This window comes from Trichomycterus rosablanca, chromosome 4 (assembly GCF_030014385.1).
Source record: "Trichomycterus rosablanca isolate fTriRos1 chromosome 4, fTriRos1.hap1, whole genome shotgun sequence".
In the NCBI taxonomy this organism is placed as follows: domain Eukaryota; kingdom Metazoa; phylum Chordata; class Actinopteri; order Siluriformes; family Trichomycteridae; genus Trichomycterus; species Trichomycterus rosablanca.
The window spans coordinates 33,391,670-33,410,399 of NC_085991.1; the positions used below are offsets into that span (position 1 = coordinate 33,391,670).

An 18,730-nucleotide genomic window follows, 5' to 3' on the forward strand; every position below is an offset into this window, starting at 1 on the left:
CGGCAGCGTTCGGGGTTCCCGAATTGTTTTTTGTTGACTGTTTAACATCTTTTGTTGTTTATTATCATTTCAGTTAATAAAGTACTTTCTGGTTATCCGCATTTTGGGTCCTCCCTCTCTGCTCATCATAACAGAAAGGTGCGAACAAGATGGACCCAGCGGAAACCCCACCCATGGTGGACGCCCTCTGTCACCAGGGGGTCGCACTGGGGAGGCACGAACTGGCCTTGTCCGAGTTGACACAGCGGGTGGCCGACATCGCCCAGCTGCTGTCGATCCTGGCGGCCGGTTCGGGTTCTCCCAGCCCCCCTCCCGTTCCAACACCTCCTCTAGCTCCCCCTGTAGTAGTTGAAACCTCCATTCCGCCCCCCGAGCGTTTTTCAGGGGAGGCGAAGAAATGTCGAGGCTTCCTCCTACAATGCTCCCTCACGTTCGAGCTACAGCCGTCCCACTTCCCCTCCGAGCGCTCCAAGGTAGCATTTATAATATCTCTGCTTACCGGTAAAGCCTTGGAGTGGGCTACTGCCTTATGGGAACAAAACGCCCCTGAGTGTGCTTTTGAGGCTGCCTTCAGGGAAGCCCTGAAGGACACCTTTTTTCACCCCACCGGGGGAAGGGAGGCGAGTCCGCGATTGCTCGAACTGTCCCAGGGGGGGCGCTCGGTCGCCGAATACGTTATCGAGTTTCGCACTCTGGCGGCTGAGTGCGGTTGGGACGAGGGGGCATTAGTCGCTATTTTTCACCGCGGGCTAGGAGACAGAATTAAAGACGAGCTGGCTACTCGAGAACTTCCCACTTCTCTCAAAGCCTTCTATCTCCTGGCATCCTCGATCGACACCCGACTCCGACAACGTACCCGGGAGCGAGGGTCCCACCAACCCTTTTTTCGGCCTCAAGGTCAGCCCCGGGCCGTTTCGGCAGATCAGAACCCGGAACCCATGCAACTTGGGTCTACCCGGGGGGCCGCCCAGCGTCCATCCGACCCCACCACGAGAGCTCGCCCTCGTTTAAACGAGTAGGCCGCTCTCGTGGTAGGGAGTCGAGGGCGAGCCACGTCACCATCCCTGGGCTAGGACTTTTTCTCAGCGCATCATTGCGCTGGGAATCCGGGTCCACCGATCTCAAAGTCTGTGTCGATTCAGGCGCGGTGGAAAATTTCATTGACCACAACCTGGTACACGGGTTGGGGATTGAGCTCCAGCCATTACGAGTCCCCATTGCGGTTCACGCCGTGGACGACCGAGCGGTGGCCGGGAGTCCAATCACGCATCAAACGTGTCCTCTCACGATGCGTTTGGGGAGTCATGAGGAACGGGTCACCTTTTTAGTTACCCAGGTTCCTCAGCTCCTAGTGGTACTGGGGCACTCATGGCTGAAGAAGCACAACCCCCAAATCGATTGGCAAACCGGGTCAATCTTTGCTTGCGGAACGCGGTGCCAAGATGCTTGCCTGTTGCCAGCGAGCATGTCATCGGCCCCATCATCGTCCATAGAGACGACCCCTGATTTGACTCGGGTGCCTCCCATGTACCATGACCTACAGGAGGTATTCAGTAAGTCCCGGGCGCGGGACTTGCCCCCACACAGACCTTTTGATTGCGCCATTAACCTGCTTTCTGGCACCTCTCCTCCTAGAGGGCGCCTCTTCTCCCTGTCGGGACCGGAGAGGATCGCCATGGAGGAGTATGTCAAGGAGGCACTCGATCAGGGGTTCATCCGACCTTCGTCCTCCCCAGCTAGGGCGGGATTCTTCTTTGTGGGAAAGAAGGATGGGACCCTGCGCCCCTGCATCGATTATCGAGGTCTGAACGCATTAACGGTTAAGGATCGTTATCCGCTGCCGCTGATGGCCACAGCTTTTGAAGCTCTTCAGCGGGCTTCCATTTTTACGAAGCTGGATCTACGCAGCGCCTATAACTTGATCCGTATCCAGCGAGGGGATGAATGGAAGACTGCGTTCATTACGCCCACGGGGCACTATGAATATCTGGTGATGCCCTTTGGGTTAATTAATGCCCCCGCGGTCTTCCAACGCTTTATCAATGAGGCCTTGCGGGAGGCCCTTGACAGATACGTCTACGTTTACCTAGACGATATCTTAATTTTTAGCCGATCCATTGAGGAACATGTCAGGCACGTCCGTCGGGTTCTCCAGCTTCTGCTCGACCACCACTTGTTCGTCAAGCTGGAGAAATCCGTGTTCCACGCCCCATCAGTCTCCTTTTTGGGGTTCATAATTTCTCAAGGTGCTCTGCAGATGGATCCGGCTAAAATAAAAGCAGTGGAGGACTGGCCAACTCCTAGTTCCGTACGCCAGGTGCAAAGATTTCTGGGCTTTGCAAACTTTTTCAGGCGATTCATCCGGAACTTCAGCACGGTCGCCGCTCCCTTGACGGCTCTTACGGGGAAGGGTCCGTTCAAATGGACGGTGCAGGCTCAACAAGCCTTTAACAGGCTTAAGGCTCTCTTGACAACTGCTCCAGTGTTGCAGTTGCCCGACCCCGAGGAACCCTTCATAGTTGAAGTGGACGCCTCGGATGTCGGGGTAGGGGCAATATTGTCCCAGAGAGTGGGCCCGGAAAAGAAGCTCCACCCTTGTGCCTTCTTTTTGCACCGTTTAACTCCTGCCGAGCGTAATTACCCGGTGGGAGATAAGGAGCTTTTGGCCATCAAGCTATCGCTTGATGAATGGCGACACTGGCTCGAGGGGGCAAAACATCCCTTCCTTGTCTGGACAGACCACAAGAATCTGTCATTTATCCAGCAATCGAAGCGGATGAACTCTCGCCAGGCCCGCTGGTCACTTTTCTTCGGTCGGTTCCACTTCACCCTATCCTACAGGCCAGGGTCGAAGAACATCAAGCCTGACGCTCTGTCCAGGCAGTGGGACTTGACCAGACCTGAGGCGGAGCCTGGTCCCATTATTCCCCCGAGCCAGATTGTGGCCCCCGTGACATGGGGCATATTTAAGACTGTGCGGGACGCTCATGTGGTTGAGCCCGACCCAGGTGGAGGGCCACCTGACCGACTGTTTGTGCCATCAACAGTGCGCCGTCAGGTGTTTGAATGGGCTCACGCGTCCCCGTTTGCGGCACACCCAGGAGTCTCTAAGACCCTGGTGCTTTTGCGCCGAAAATTTTGGTGGCCGGGGATGGAGGGGCAGGACAAGGACCTAGTCCGAACCTGCGCTGTCTGTGCTACTAACAAAAGCACAAGAGAGCGTCCGCGTGGACTTCTCCATCCATTGCCAGTACCCTCGAGGCCGTGGTCCCACCTGGCACTGGACTTTGTCACAGGGTTGCCAAAATCCAGGGGATTTACGGTGGTACTGGTAATTGTTGACCGGTTCACCAAATCTTGCCTTTTCGTTCCGATGCCCAAGCTCCCGTCCGCCATGGCCACAGCACAGGCTGTTCTGCAACATGTGGTGAGAGCACATGGGGTCCCGTCCGACATTGTATCGGATCGGGGTCCGCAGTTTATCAGCCAGTGCTGGCGAGCCTTTTGTCAACTTCTGGGCGCGACGGCCAGCTTATCCTCAGGCTATCACCCCGAGTCCAACGGGCAATCGGAGCGGGTTATCCAAGACCTAGGCAAGATGCTTCGGTGCCTAACTGCAGGTAATCCAGCCACTTGGGCGGATAAATTATTGTTGGCCGAATTTGCTCACAATACCCTGCACCATGCCGCATTGGGTATGTCACCGTTTGAGGCACAGTACGGCTATCCCCCTCCACTGTTTCCTGATCAGGAACAAGAGGTTGCGGTGCCGTCTGTGCAGCAACATATCCGTCGCTGCCGCGTTGCCTGGCGGAGGGCAAGACAGGCCCTTTTGGCCTCTCAGCGCTCCATGAAGCGCAATGCCGACCGCAGGCGACAGCCGGCTCTGACGTTCCGGCCGGGCCAACGTGTCCTCCTGTCGACGAGGGACCTCCCCGTCAAAGGTACCACTCACAAGCTGGCACCGAGGTACATTGGTCCGTTCAAGGTAGTTAGACGGATTAACCCGGTGACATATAGGTTGGAGCTGCCTCCCAGGATGAAGGCGCATCCAACCTTTCATGTCTCCCAACTTCGCCCGTTCGCGAGCGGGGGAGCAGGGTGCCCCTGCATTTACGGTTCGCCGCCTCCTGGATAGCAGGAGAGTGCAGGGCAGCACCCAATACCTGGTGGATTGGGAAGGTTACGGCCCCGAGGAACGTTCGTGGGTACCGGCTCGGCGTATCCTGGACCCCGAACTGATCCGAGAATACCGAAGGAACCGGTCTGTGGGTTTTGGGACCTTGGGAGCTGTCCCTAGAGGAAGGGGGGTCCTGTTAGGGTGTCTGCGGCGTCTGATGAACTTACCACCTCTTCTCAGCGTCGCAGACGTTACAGAACTAAGAACAGCGTGGTCTCTAATAGGAGGTCCGCTGATTAGTGCGTACGACCGGCACCTGCGCGCTCACTACTTAAGTGGGCGTCGCCAGGTTGCCGGCGTCGCACCTTTTGTTTTGTAACCGGCTTTTGACTGCATCGTACCAGTCTTTTCTTTCATAGGGCTTAGTGGGTTCCCCTGGCGCTGTACAGCGGTAGGGTGTGTAAGTCGAAAGACTGAGGTAAATAGGCCTAGACTTTTGTATTTTTAAACTGGTGCGATTTCGTGCAGTCCTCGCGCTGCAGTTCTTTTGAGCCGTGTTTCTGTGTCAGCAGCCGGTTAGCTGCTGGCTAATACGTAGCGTTTGGCGCTCCTCATAAGCGCTTGTTCGCTTCCTCCCTTCAGCCTCGCCATAGCGAGTTGTTACGGTCTATGACCGGCGAGCCAGCGACCGGGGATCGCGGCTCGCATTTAGGGTTTCGTCTTTTGTTTTTCTCTGTTGTTTCTCTTTTAGAGCCAAGACGTCTTCGGCAGCGTTCGGGGTTCCCGAATTGTTTTTTGTTGACTGTTTAACATCTTTTGTTGTTTATTATCATTTCAGTTAATAAAGTACTTTCTGGTTATCCGCATTTTGGGTCCTCCCTCTCTGCTCATCATAACACCAGTACTATATATTTATCAACAAAAAATACTTGTTATATATTAACAGTGCTGTCGTTATTAAAAACAACATACATGCCTGTATTAAACCAAGTATGGACCTCAGCCATCCCTCATTCCACACATAGCCAATCATGTCTGTATGTAGACGCCCATTCAGCCGATAGCACTGCTGAAGATTTGACCCCTGGATCGCAACTGTAATTCTTCGATCACCTCATCCCATGGCATCCCAAAATCATTTTTTATTTCATGACTCTCTTGAGCCATTGTCCCCCCTAGTTAGGGTCAAGGGAAGAGGGCTTTTATCGGGTGTCATTGTACTGGTGTAAAAAATATAGTGCACTGGTCCCAGTCCCAGTTCCAGCTAGTGCTCTCTCTCTGTAACTTTAGTTTTTGTTTTTGCTTTGGTTTATTAAGTGAGTCAGTTCCACACTAACTTATTTCGGCATTTGAATCACCATTTCAAGAAAAAACATGGGGCCTTGTGCCCCTGCATCATACTTGAAAGAATATAAATTTCTAGCATAAAGCATACAGTAGTTATTATCTTTGGTATACAATAAGGTCATTAAACAAGAAAATGACTGTATATGACAAAACTACAGAACCTTATAAACTTTAGCCTTGTTAACTTGTACTGGCACCCAGCTAGTTACTACAGACAATATACAAAGAAAGAACTTATATAATAACAATGATTAAACTACTGTACTATTATCAAGTTTAACAATTAAATATCACATTTGGTTTTCATTGAAGTGGGCTTTCAGATTTAATGAATGTAAACATCTTTTTTTTAAAAAGATGCTTTTAAACCAGCATGTTGCACAGTATTTTCATAAATCGTGAAATGTAAAGAAGTGCATGAATAATAGATTCAAAATACAATAAGAATAAAGTAATTCATATTACAGTAACTCTATATTAGAAATATAAGATTAGAAAATGGTGAAGCTTTTCCATAAATGTTGTTTGTAATAAGCAATAAGTGTTAGGATTATAAACCTTCAAAACTCTTACAGCCTACCTTTTCTAGCAGTAGATGCTTTTAGAACAGCATGTTGCATGGCATTTTGATAAATCGTGAGATTAAAAGAAGTGAATGATAAACAGATCCAGATAAAAGAAAAGACATAGTAATCAAACTGGCTAAACATAATGTGTTTGGCGGCAGACGCTCAAATATATATAATAAACCAATTATTGGATAGAAGCGAATTATTAATACCACCAGGTTTGATGTAATGATTTTAAAAGCCTTTATTTTTTTATGGTGCATTTCTCTCCCCTGTCCCCCACTTGGACCCGGGTGTTTTAGTGCTGCCAATGTTGCCACACTGCAAAACAATATTACAACAAGCAGTACAGAAAAAAGTATAAGAAATAAAAAAATACTTTTGTTAAAGCCGAGTCCAATAGCCACTACTGCTAAAACTAGGGATGTAACCCATGTGAAACTAGCCAACACCAGTCCATACCTATGCTGCTTTAGTTTCAGGTAAAAGATTAGATAAACCACTGCCACATATTGTTCCAAGCAGATCCAGGTTTGGAACTGAGCTTGAGCAAAAAAGCATGCAAGAGCAAAGATATTTGCAATCATAAATAAAACCAAGTCTGAAATGTAAAAGAAAACAAAAATTAAAATCATTGGAACATTTGAAACAACAGCTGCAATAACCATGTTAAGATTGAGCACATCTGAGGATTTATAGTCTGTACTGGTATATGTAGTCATTGTTTTCAAACCATACAACAGACCGCAGATATGAAAGGGCAGGATTAAAACTGATTCAAGCATGATACAAAGGTAAACGTCAACTGCACAAAAGAGTTGTCCTGAAGTAATGTTGGAAACATTGGAGGAGATGAAGGAGAAATTATCCATTTTGAATATCATGATGTTTTAGGGCTTATCTGTATCTTTTATCTGTAGATAAAAAAATTGCAATATTATTACATACTTAGTAAAAACATGATGATGCCTTGAAATGAGGAAAATTCAGCTGTATATGTCTAAGGAAGAATAAAAAATTTATATTTTTAATCATATAATGTACAAACACAGCATGATTACATAATTATATCACTTGATACAAATTTTTCCCCCTTTTTCTCTCTAATCTAGTCAAATACAATTTCTCCTTCTTTCCACCTAACAGAGCAGCTTTCCACCCCTTGTGCAGGTGACCCAACCAGCCAGCAGAAGCTGTAATTACAGCAGTGGTGAGGACTGAGGTTTGAACTCTGATGTTAGTGGTGCTGGGCTAGTGCATTAGACTGATGTTATTTACTTGGATTTTTAATGATTCAGTAGTGGCAGAATGTATTAATTCATGCTCTTCTAAATTGTAGTGTATATTTTACTATATTTTCTTTTAGTTTTCATGTTCTTAATTTTTTATCTCTCTTGTTTTAATTTCATATTCCCTAAATTGTAGGTTATACTTTACAATATTTTCTTTTAATTTTTCATGTCCTTAATTTTTTTTATCTCTCTTGTTTGAATTTCATGTTGTCTTAATTGTAACTAAATGTTTGCAAGAAGTCTTTCTGAGGAATGTTTTAATGCTTTATTTAATATTTTTTTTCCTTATGTAAAGCACTTTGAATTGCCACTGTGTATGAAAGGTGCTATACAAATAAACTTGCCTTGCCTTGCCTTGATCAAGGTTTAATATTTAAATGTTTTTATCATAGAATGTATAAATTGGTGCATAATTCAGAGAATTTGCAACTATGAAAGGCCATGCAACTACACTGCTTTCAAAAATTAAAAACTTTAAAACAGTAATATTAAGTAAATGAAATAGTTTAAACAAGTAACCAGCCCCAGAGTAACCATTATAAAATTACTCAGGTAGAACCAACCTTCCAAATCACTTACCAGACTAAGTGGCCCACGTCTGACATGAGTTGTAGTGGTTTTGATTACTTCAGAATAAAATCAGCTTTTTCTTGAGGATTTCCTTACAAGTCATGCATGCTGTCACAAACATTCACCATGACTAGAAAGGTGCTTTTAACAGGCTTTGTAATAAAGTTGTAGAAAATTTAGGGGAAGAATAAAAAAAAAAAGAAGATATTCCTCTGAGTACTGTTGATTGGGCTGTATATTCAAACTGAATGACCAAACCAGGAAAATACTGATCAGGGAAGCTACCAAGAGGCCAGTGGCAACTTTAAAGGACACAGATCATCACTAACAATTAAAGGCAAAAAGTGACTTTTCAAAGTACTAAATCATGGTGTCAGCCCTGCTATTCAAGTTCATTATATGTGTTATTCATTTTCACCAGCATTTTTTTTCATTATCTGAATGTTATAAGGCAAGATGTGTAAATAAAGCTGGAGAAAGAAAAGTTGTTTAATCTTGAAAATGATTTACTGAACACTGCTGTAGTATGTTATTGTACTATTTATACAATACATTCAGTTAAACTATTAATTCAATAGAGCATTTCACTGCCACAGAATTGATATACCAACCACAGCATAACACCAGATTAAGACCTGAACCCACTGCCCACTGGTCACAATGTTTTTTTACTAGTTTATGCAGTGTTGAGGTGAGCAAGTATATACATAGTAAACATATACAGTAATGCAAATATGTTTACACACATACACACAGCAATTTAAGTTATTTCATATGAATCTTAAACTAACATGTCTGGCTGTTGATAACATTTTCCAAAATATCTTCTGGCCTCTTGATTTAAACAAACATATTGAATAAAAAAAGATTTACCTCAGGATGTGAAAACAGATGTACAAATATGCTCCACATAAAGCCAACACATTCACAGACAATGTTGCTAGACCTTCGTTCTGTCCTTATAGGTATATGAGAACTGTGTTTGAGATTGGAAGGACTCTTTTATATAGTATTTGAATTTCACTACTAATTTACATACTTACTCATTACAAATGTCTACAATGATTCAGCTGATGTTTACACACATTTGTAAACCCTCATACAAACCAACATACAAATCAGGACTATACACCTGAAAACAATCAATTTTATAGCTATCGCATAGTACGGTGGCCGAGAAGTGCAAAACAAATTTACATTTCAGAACAGTGTATATTGTTCTGGGTGCTCTGAGAAATATGCAGTTTTTTTGAAAGGTCTATTAAAATGTCTATTATTAGTAAAACACATTCGAGTTGTAGAGTCTATTTTATTTATACTTAAAAATATTTGTTTTTAGTATATACTGCTTTTTTAGATGCACAATACTATACGTTAATAACAGTAAATATAATGACTATGCTACGGTGGCCGAGAAGTGCAAAACAAATTTACATTTCAGAAAACAAAATTACAAAAATACAAAAACAAATTTACAACGAAAGCAAAAACAAATTTACAAGTGCTTGGGTACCCAGTGTTTGTAAATTTGTTTTGGCATATGTAAAAGTGTTTCAGCACTTGTAAATTTGTTTTCGGCATATGTAATTTTGTTTTCTAAAATGTTAATTTGTTTTGCACTTCTCGGCCGCACATTTTTGACGGAAAGGGTAGGTACAATAAACCGGAAGTGCGTGTTGCTTACCTGCTGTCAATCAAACTGTTTCTCAGCGGTAAAGTGAACGGAGTTTGTGATGGTAACGATAAACAAGGTTTTGTCTAGTTTGTGGAAATCATTTTATCCAGTTGACCCGCTATTGTTTCAACGCACTCTGCCCACGGTGCTACTCATACAGCGGTGTATTACACAGGTTATATTGCGCACACACCGCGTTACTAAGAATAAAAGTGAACACTACTTAATTCCCACAGTAGCTGCAGTTTCCTTCTGTTTTATACACATCACACTGTCTCCCATTGATAAAAATACGGAACAAAGCGCGTCCTGTATCAGTTCAATACTGAACGCGGTGTTTAGTTTCCAAATAAAGAAGGATTGTGTATGTTACAGGACGGTGGGTAACCCTGGTTTGTCTCTTATATAGTGAGTGAGATAAAACACAGCGCCAAAGCTTCATCAGTCCCGCACATGCTGCTTTAATATAAGCTCCGATACACTGAGTCCAGTGTTACAAAAGTGAAACAAGATTTAAAGCTTTGGGATCAGATGTTCCGTCCCTAATAAACAATGTTTTGTCCATTTTGTGTTAATTATTTTCATTAATTCGCTTTTGTTGTTCTTGTGGGAATTCCTTAGATGTTTAGAAGAGCGGACGGTAGATAGAGATGCACACACCACGTCTAAACATCTGCACAATCTAACCACAAGAAAAACAATAGCGGGTCAACTGGATAAAATGATTTCCACAGACTAGACAAAACCTTGTTTATCGTTACCATCACAAACTCCGTTCACTTTACCGCTGAGAAACAGTTTTATTGACAGCAGGTAAGCAACACGCACTTCCGGTTTATTGTACCTACCCTTTCCGTCAAAAATGTGCGGCCGAGAAGTGCAAAACAAATTTACATTTTAGAAAACAAAATTACATATGCCGAAAACAAATTTACAAGTGCTGAAACACTTTTACATATGCCAAAACAAATTTACAAACACTGGGTACCCAAGCACTTGTAAATTTGTTTTTGCTTTCATTGTAAATTTGTTTTTGTTTTTTTGTAATTTTGTTTTCTGAAATGTAAATTTGTTTTGCACTTCTCGGCCACCGTAGCATAGTCATTATATTTACTGTTATTAACGTATAGTATTGTGCATCTAAAAAAGCAGTATATACTAAAAACAAATATTTTTAAGTATAAATAAAATAGACTCTACAACTCGAATGTGTTTTACTAATAATAGACATTTTAATAGACCTTTCAAAAAAACTGCATATTTCTCAGAGCACCCAGAACAATATACACTGTTGAGTCATATTATTATGACCACCAGCTAATATCCAGAGTAACTGCCATGTGCAGCACGGACAGCTAGGCGGACTGGCAGTGACTCAATAAGGTCCTGGTAGGTTGTGACAGGTATCTGCTGGTACCACAGCTGCTGCAGGGTGCATTTGGGAAGATCCATACACTGTAAAAAAATTATGTGTTAAATTACTTAAGGCAATAGTTTAAAACATTTTAAAGCAATAGTTTAGCTTAAAAAATTAAGGCAATAGTTTGCATGGATCTTTTTAAGTTGAATTAACCTTCTGTTCTATTAAGTAAATGGAACCTATCTAAGCCACTTAAAATATACTTAAATAAATTATCACAGTATACTGTAACTAAAATCACTATGTGAGTCAACTTAAATATTTATAGTTGAATCTACTCAGGTTTTGTAAGAAATACTAAATAAAAAAACTAAATAAAGTCAAAATGAAGGACTACAAATTCAAGTTGTACCAACTCATTTTTTTATGTTCTCCCAACATAGAAAGATACATGCAAACTATTGCCTTAATTTTTTTGCTTTTGTATTTCTTAAAATACAAATTTTGTTCCACTAACCCAAATAAATTAGGTTCTGCTAACATGATTATGCTGAATATTATGAAGCTTAGTTAATTTGGACCTACTTAACAATTTAAGTTGTTCTAACATAAAATTTTATTTCTGTTCTACTTAAAACTGTATATGAAACCTTTTGTATTAATTACATGACAGTTAAACAAAATGAAAAGCACATTTGGAAATTCCATATTTTTTTTTATTCAAAAGTTCTGCAACAACAAATGAAAGCATCTGCTTTGTAAAAAAACATTGCAATTTTCTCTAAACATTGCATTGTACTTTTTTACAAGTACAATCAAATAGTAATTGTAATTTTGTCCAACTTTAAATAGTGATTTGAGTGAACAAACAACCTAACTTAGCAAAGGAAGTTGCACAACCGCTTGGGCTCCTGAAGTTGAGAAAACTCAAAAAGGTGAGGCAGCCGGTTGCCTTACATTTTCAAGTCAGCTTAACTTTTAGATATTTAAGGAATAAACATTTTACTTTAAGTTTACTAAACTGTTTTTTTTTTAAACTAAAAAAAAAAGCAGTTACTAAAATGTTTTTTACAGGCAAAAGTTTTTTACATATCTGAACTGGCAGTTGGTAATTCAGTGGTTAAGGCACTGGTCTAGTATTCAGTGGGATGCTGGTTCAAGCCCCACCACCACTAAGTTGCCACTATTGGGGCCCTGAGCAAGGCCCTTAAACCTCAATTGCTTGCATTGTATTCAGCCACAATTGTAAGTTTCTTTGAGTAAAAGCATCTGCAAAATGACAAAAATGAATATGTTAGGCTCTTAACAAGAAAGAAATTTAAGACAATTTAAGAAAATTTTATTGAAATGTTTATTTGACTTTCACAACAGACATTTATTTTAAGCCATAAACCTGTGCCACTCCAGCAAAAGTATAATTAGCATCAATAAACAGACTGGTTTTCCAGGTAAGCACAGTCAGGATACAAACACGGCAATGGCCAGGAGCGCCCTTGGTAATGACACAATCTGTAATGTTTCAGTAGTACTTCTGGACGGGGATGGCATTGCATATCAATCTGCAAAAAAAAACCACAAACAATTTAAAAATAATATATTTAAATTTAAACAATATGAAGATTTAGCTTTTTTAGTTTAATAATCAATTAAGACATGCACAGTAAATCAGCTAAAGTTCAAGTATGTATGAAAGCAGCAAAATTCCAATAAATTGACAATAAGCATATTAATGTTTAAAAGTTTGCAACTATAGCTAACTGTCCATGTACTCTAATTCTGCCTATAGTTAGTTTGGGAGTCATGTGTGCATAATTTACTGTGGCATCCTAGTATGAATAAATCAGGGTACATTTGCTACTACAAACACACACTGGAATGGACTGAAATGTTTTAAGAACATGCACCATGTACTATGAATAAAACCCTACCTAATTCACAGCCGTGAAAATCACATCAAATGAGCCGCTTACTTACAATCATACCGCATCATAATTAAGTGCAACAGACTTTTTTGTGGTGTGCTGTACCACAGACAAGTTTTGCTTACTAAGCTAACACAGTTAGCCCCAGGCCATTCAAACTTTACCACGGTTTCAAACCAATGTGCATCATAACCCGCTAGCATGTCAGCTAACATCGCTCTCTGTGTACCGAAAATGGTTAAATTGTCACCGACAAGCCCAAATCTGCAAATAAACTACACTCGCACACCTTTATATAAATTAAAAATCAATGAGAATTTATTTACTTTTGAAAAGAACTCGCACTCGTCTGCCATACAATATTTGAAATCTTTGGTTGAGAAAATACGTGAAACTAAAATGCTAGTAATTCCCCTCGTTATTCAGTCAGTTTATAGTTTATGCATTTGTTAAGTTTTAAACATAACTTGTATTACGTTGAATAGCTGAATACCTACCTCAGGGCAGGTCAGGGCAAAATCCAAAACTTCAGCGCGTTCTCAGCGTCGTCCTGGTCCGTTACAACTCAACTCGGAGAAGTGTGCATGCGCGGTGACAGAACGTACTCGGAGCTTCTGATGCTCTTCTTTTCTTTGCTTCGTTCAGACTCAGGTATTTTAGTTGGCTCAACTCAAAATTGGTATGATGTTGTACTAAAGCAAAATAATGCGTTGAAAAAGTTTAAAATTTTGTGTTTGTCTAAAATAATGTCTTTTTAAGTTGCCCAAACTCTGTCATTCAATTCAGATGTGGTAGACTGAATGACAGGTCCTAAACATATATAGTTAACGCCTCTAGGGGGAGCCACCTTCTTGAGTTGTGGTGCTGTACTGAGGTCATGATAGGGGGACAGGCAGAAGGTGGAAGTTATGTTCGGTGGTTGTGTTACTAGACCTGAGAATAAATGACATGAAACAAAAGAACTAAACTCTAGTGTGATTATTGCTATACGCCACCGTAGGATATCACACAATTGGCGACGAGGATTTAAAGGATTTGAAGTTCCCAGATGAGTCACGGAGAAGCGAGCTCCAGAGAATCCAGCAGTTCCAATTCACGGAGTTTCACCATCACCGCGCCAAGCAGAAATGGCAGCTGTAATCGGATCGGTAAACCCTTTTGATAATACAACTCAGTCTTGGGAAGAATATAGTGAAATGTTGGACTTTTTCTTCGAAGCTAATGATATTAAAGAGCCGGAAAGACGGAAAGCTATACTTTTAAGTGGAGTTGGTGCTACTACTTATAGCTTACTGAGGAATTTAGTTAGTCCTGAATTGCCAAAAGCAAAAACATATGACCAGCTTACTGCGGAGCTTAAGAAGCATTTCAACCCCACACCGAGTGAAATTGTGCAACGATTTAAATTTAATTCACGCATACGAAAGAGCAGTGAGTCAATAGTTGAGTATGTGGCTGAATTGAGGAAATTAGCACTGCATTGTGACTACAAAGATGCATTGTCAGAAATGTTAAGGGACAGATTGGTGTGTGGAGTGAATGATGACCGAATGCAACGGCGACTTTTATCTGAGACGAAACTAACGTTTGAGAAGGCTTTGGAATTATACCAGGCTATGGAAGCAGCATCGAAAGATGTGAAAGAATTGCAAGGGAAGCTAGCCGAGGAATCCGCTCTGCATGCACGGGTGCCAAAGACTCAAGTAGAGGTCCACAAAGTATCTGCTGTCAAAACTCAGCGCAAATTCTCCAGTTGTTATCGCTGTACAGGCCAGCACAATGCCGCTGAATGCAAGTTTGCCACTGAGCTGTGTCATAATTGTGGCAAGAGAGGGCACATTAAGAAAGCTTGTAGATCGAAGGCGGGCAATTTTCAGGTGCAGAAGGCAACGTTCAAAGGACAAAAAGGCGAAAGAAATGGGCCAGGAAACGAACGGCGAGCAAATCAACTTAGAGGGGAGGAAGAAAGTGATACAGAGGACATGAGTTTTCACACAATTTACAGCATGTCAGAAGAGCTGACCAAGGTAGCGCCCATCACACGCACCATGAATGTAAATGGAATGAAAGTAATATTTGAAGTTGATACCGGCTGTGGAGTAACTATATTAAGCAAACAGCAATATACACAATTGTGGAAGAAAACAGACACCGCAGAATTAAAGCCCTGCTCACTAAAATTAAAAACGTACACAGGAGAGAAGTTAGGAGTGCTGGGAATGGCACAAGTGAGGGTACAACAGGGAAACGGGGAAAAGAACTTACCTGTAGTAAGTTCTTTAGTAGTAGTTGGAGGCGAAGGACCAAATCTACTAGGGCGAAGTTGGCTACACGAGCTAGCCATGATGGATCAGTTAGTGAACAAGGTGGAATCGCAGTCCAAGTTGCAGCTCGAGGGGGTCCTCGAAAGACATGCTGAGGTGTTCAAAGAAGGGTTGGGACAGCTCAAAGGAGTCACAGCGAAGATTAATGTGGACAGGGAGGCCCAGCCAAGATTCTGTAAACCCCGACCAGTACCCTATGCATTCAAGACACTAGTCGAAAGCGAGCTACAGAGGCTCCTGGATAACAAAATAATCGAGCAAGTGCAGTTTGCAGAGTGGGCGGCGCCCATAGTCCCAGTGCGAAAACCGGATGGCTCCATTAGAATATGTGGGGATTACAAACTCACTGTCAATAGAGCATCGCGGGTGGATCAGTATCCAATTCCTAAAGTGGAGGACCTTTTCGCACAACTGAACGGGGGGCAGCGTTTCACGAAATTAGACATGAGTCATGCATACCAACAGATAGTCTTAGAAGAAGAATCCAGGAAGTATGTAACCATTAATACACACAAAGGCTTGTATACCTACACACGCTTACCATTTGGAGTAGCTTCTAGTCCTGCTATATTCCAGAGAACCATGGAGGGCATCTTAGGTGGGATTCCAAATATTGCCATTTATTTGGATGACATACTTTGTACAGGACCAAACGAACAAGAACACCTGGAAACTCTGGAGGAAGTACTTAAACGGTTGGAGAAAAGCGGCCTGAGGTTAAAAAGAAGCAAGTGTGAGTTCATGGGAAAAGAGGTGACGTTCCTAGGCCACAAGATCAACGCCAGTGGTCTACACCCCCTGACAGAGAAAGTGGAAGCCATCACGGAGGCGCCTGAGCCACAAAATGTTAGTGAGTTAAAGGCTTACCTGGGCTTGTTAAACTACTACCATAGGTTCCTCCCGAAGCTCTCCACACGGCTGGCACCACTACATACCTTGTTGAAGAAAGAAGAGAAATGGTCATGGGGGGCCAAACAAAAAAAAGCATTTGAAGAGTCCAAAGTGCTACTTCAGTCCTGTAGTGTGTTAGTACACTACGACTCAAGCAGACCACTCATCGTAGCGTGTGACGCATCACCCTACGGTGTGGGAGCTGTACTTTCTCATCGTATGGCGGATGGCTCAGAGAGACCCATAGGATTCGTCTCAAGAACTCTCAGTGCAGCTGAGAAGAACTACTCACAGTTGGACAAGGAAGGCCTTGCAGTAGTTTTTGGAGTGAAAAAGTTCCATAAATACCTGTATGGGAGACAGTTCGCTATAGTGACTGATCACAAGCCGCTAATTTCACTGTTCAGTGAGATGAGAGCCATACCCCAGATGACATCTCCTAGGATTCAGAGATGGGCCGTCACGTTAGCAGCGTATGAGTACACCATCATCTACAAGGTTGGCCGGGACCATGCTAACGCTGACGCGCTGAGTAGGCTACCCTTGGAGGGGGAGAGAGAGAGCATGCCTGAGGAGGAGGAGAGAGTGCTGTTGTTTGAGGACATCGGCGTGCCACTGGTGAACGCACAACAAATTAAGAAGGGGACGGACAAAGACCCTGTGCTAGCAAGAGTACGAGAATACATCTTGCGAGGTTGGCCAAAGGTGAACAGTCCTGAGTTCATTCCATACGGCCGCCGCCAGGATGAGCTAAGCACCCAGGAAGGATGTATCCTGTGGGGAGGACGCGTTGTTGTTCCACCACCCGGATGCACGGCCTTACTGAAACAGCTACACCAAGCACACCCCGGCATCACCCGAATGAAAGGGTTGGCAAGAAGTTACATGTGGTGGCCAAACATTGATGCAGAGGTGGAGGCCCTTGTGAAGGCGTGTGCGACATGCCAGGAAAATCGGAACAGTCCTCCAGTGGCCCCATTACATCCCTGGGAAGTTCCTGATAAACCATGGAGGAGAATCCACATTGATTATGCAGGTCCATGGATGGGACGAATGTTCCTGATCATTGTGGATGCGTACTCCAAGTGGATCGACGCATATTCTGTGAGTAGCTCTACATCGGCAGTTACCATTGAATGTCTTAGAAAGAGTTTCAGTCAGCATGGCATACCGGAAATCATAGTGTCAGATAATGGTACCTGTTTTACGAGTGAACAGTTCCAAGAGTTTGCTGAAAAGAATGGCATACGTCACATCGCGACGGCGCCATACCATCCTTCTTCAAATGGCTTAGCCGAGAGGGCTGTGCAGACGTTCAAGTCACTCATGAAGAAGATGGCAGGAGACTCTATTGAAACTAAAATGTCCCGAGCTCTGTTCAACTATCGCATAACACCCCAATCTACAACTGGCAAGTCACCGGCTGAGCTGTCGTGTGGTAGGAAGTTGAGGTCAACACTTGACTTAATACATCCAGACTTTAGAAACAGAGTACATGCCAAACAAAAGAAACAAAAAGGTTATCATGACATGCATGCTCGAGTTAGAATATTGGAAGAGGGAGACTTGGTCTATATACGCAACTTTGGCTCAGGACCAGCCTGGGTACCAGGAGAAATAACAGAGAAGACAGGCCCTGTGTCATTCCAAGTTACCTTAGGTAATGGACAAGTTGTTAGGCGACACATCGACCAAGTACGTGGTAGAAGTTCCACCCCACCGACGTTGACACCAGAGGTGTTGCCTGACACCGTGCCTGAGGAGGAAGTCGTGGAACCACCAGTTCAGGTGGTACCTGAGGTGGCCGTCTCCACTGATTCTACTGACAGCACTGCAGCAGAAGCAACTGTGGAGCAGCCTGAGTCTTCAACTGCAATGGACTCACCAGCTGTAAGAAGATCTCAGCGAGCTAGAAGAGCTCCAGATTACTTGAAAGTCTATACTTAGTTAGTAGTGAGTTTCCCCAGCCACAGGACAAGAATGCGTCCTGGAGGCCTCACTGGGATGCGGTAGTCAACCCAAATCCCTAGTTAGGAATTATATGTTGATACATGTGTTAAAAGAAGTTCCAGGATGTCTAGTATAACTGTCTAGAGTAAAGTGTAATTAAAGTAGTTTAATCTAGAGGGGAGGGATGTGGTAGACTGAATGACAGGTCCTAAACATATATAGTTAACGCCTCTAGGGGGAGCCACCTTCTTGAGTTGTGGTGCTGTACTGAGGTCATGATAGGGGGACAGGCAGAAGGTGGAAGTTATGTTCGGTGGTTGTGTTACTAGACCTGAGAATAAATGACATGAAACAAAAGAACTAAACTCTAGTGTGATAATTGCTATACGCCACCGTAGGATATCACACAACTGTGCTGAATCATTTTTTAGAGTGTAGAGTGTACATGATAATCGAGGTGGTCCCACAGATGCTCAATTGGGTTGAAGTCTGGGGAATTAGGGGGCCAGGGTAGTACTTGAAATACTTATAAATACATTTATAATACATTTTGCTTTTTCTACATTTGTTTGTCAGATTTTTAATCTGTAAACGCAGACTCAGTCACATGTGTGATTTTAGGGTCAAGGTAAAAGCACTGGGCTGTTATTGGGTGTCATTTTACTGGTGGATGAAGTAGCTAATGCACTGATCCCATTCACAGTCCCACC

General features: G+C 43.0%; 1 protein-coding gene across 1 annotated transcript; it reads left to right on the top strand.

Annotated features, from left to right (window-relative positions):
• The first annotated feature begins 13,982 nt into the window (after nucleotides 1-13,982).
• LOC134311922 (uncharacterized protein K02A2.6-like) lies at nucleotides 13,983-18,017 on the top strand. Its single transcript, XM_062993571.1, has one exon. It carries the CDS (start codon nucleotides 13,983-13,985, stop codon nucleotides 18,015-18,017), a length of 4,035 nt encoding a protein of 1,344 aa, XP_062849641.1.
• Nucleotides 18,018-18,730: the final 713 nt, after the last annotated feature.

What these genes read in the sequence shown, in the direction of transcription:
- LOC134311922 (XM_062993571.1), top strand. Translation starts at nt 13,983, where the DNA reads ATGGCAGCTGTAATCGGATCGGTAAACCCTTTTGATAATACAACTCAG.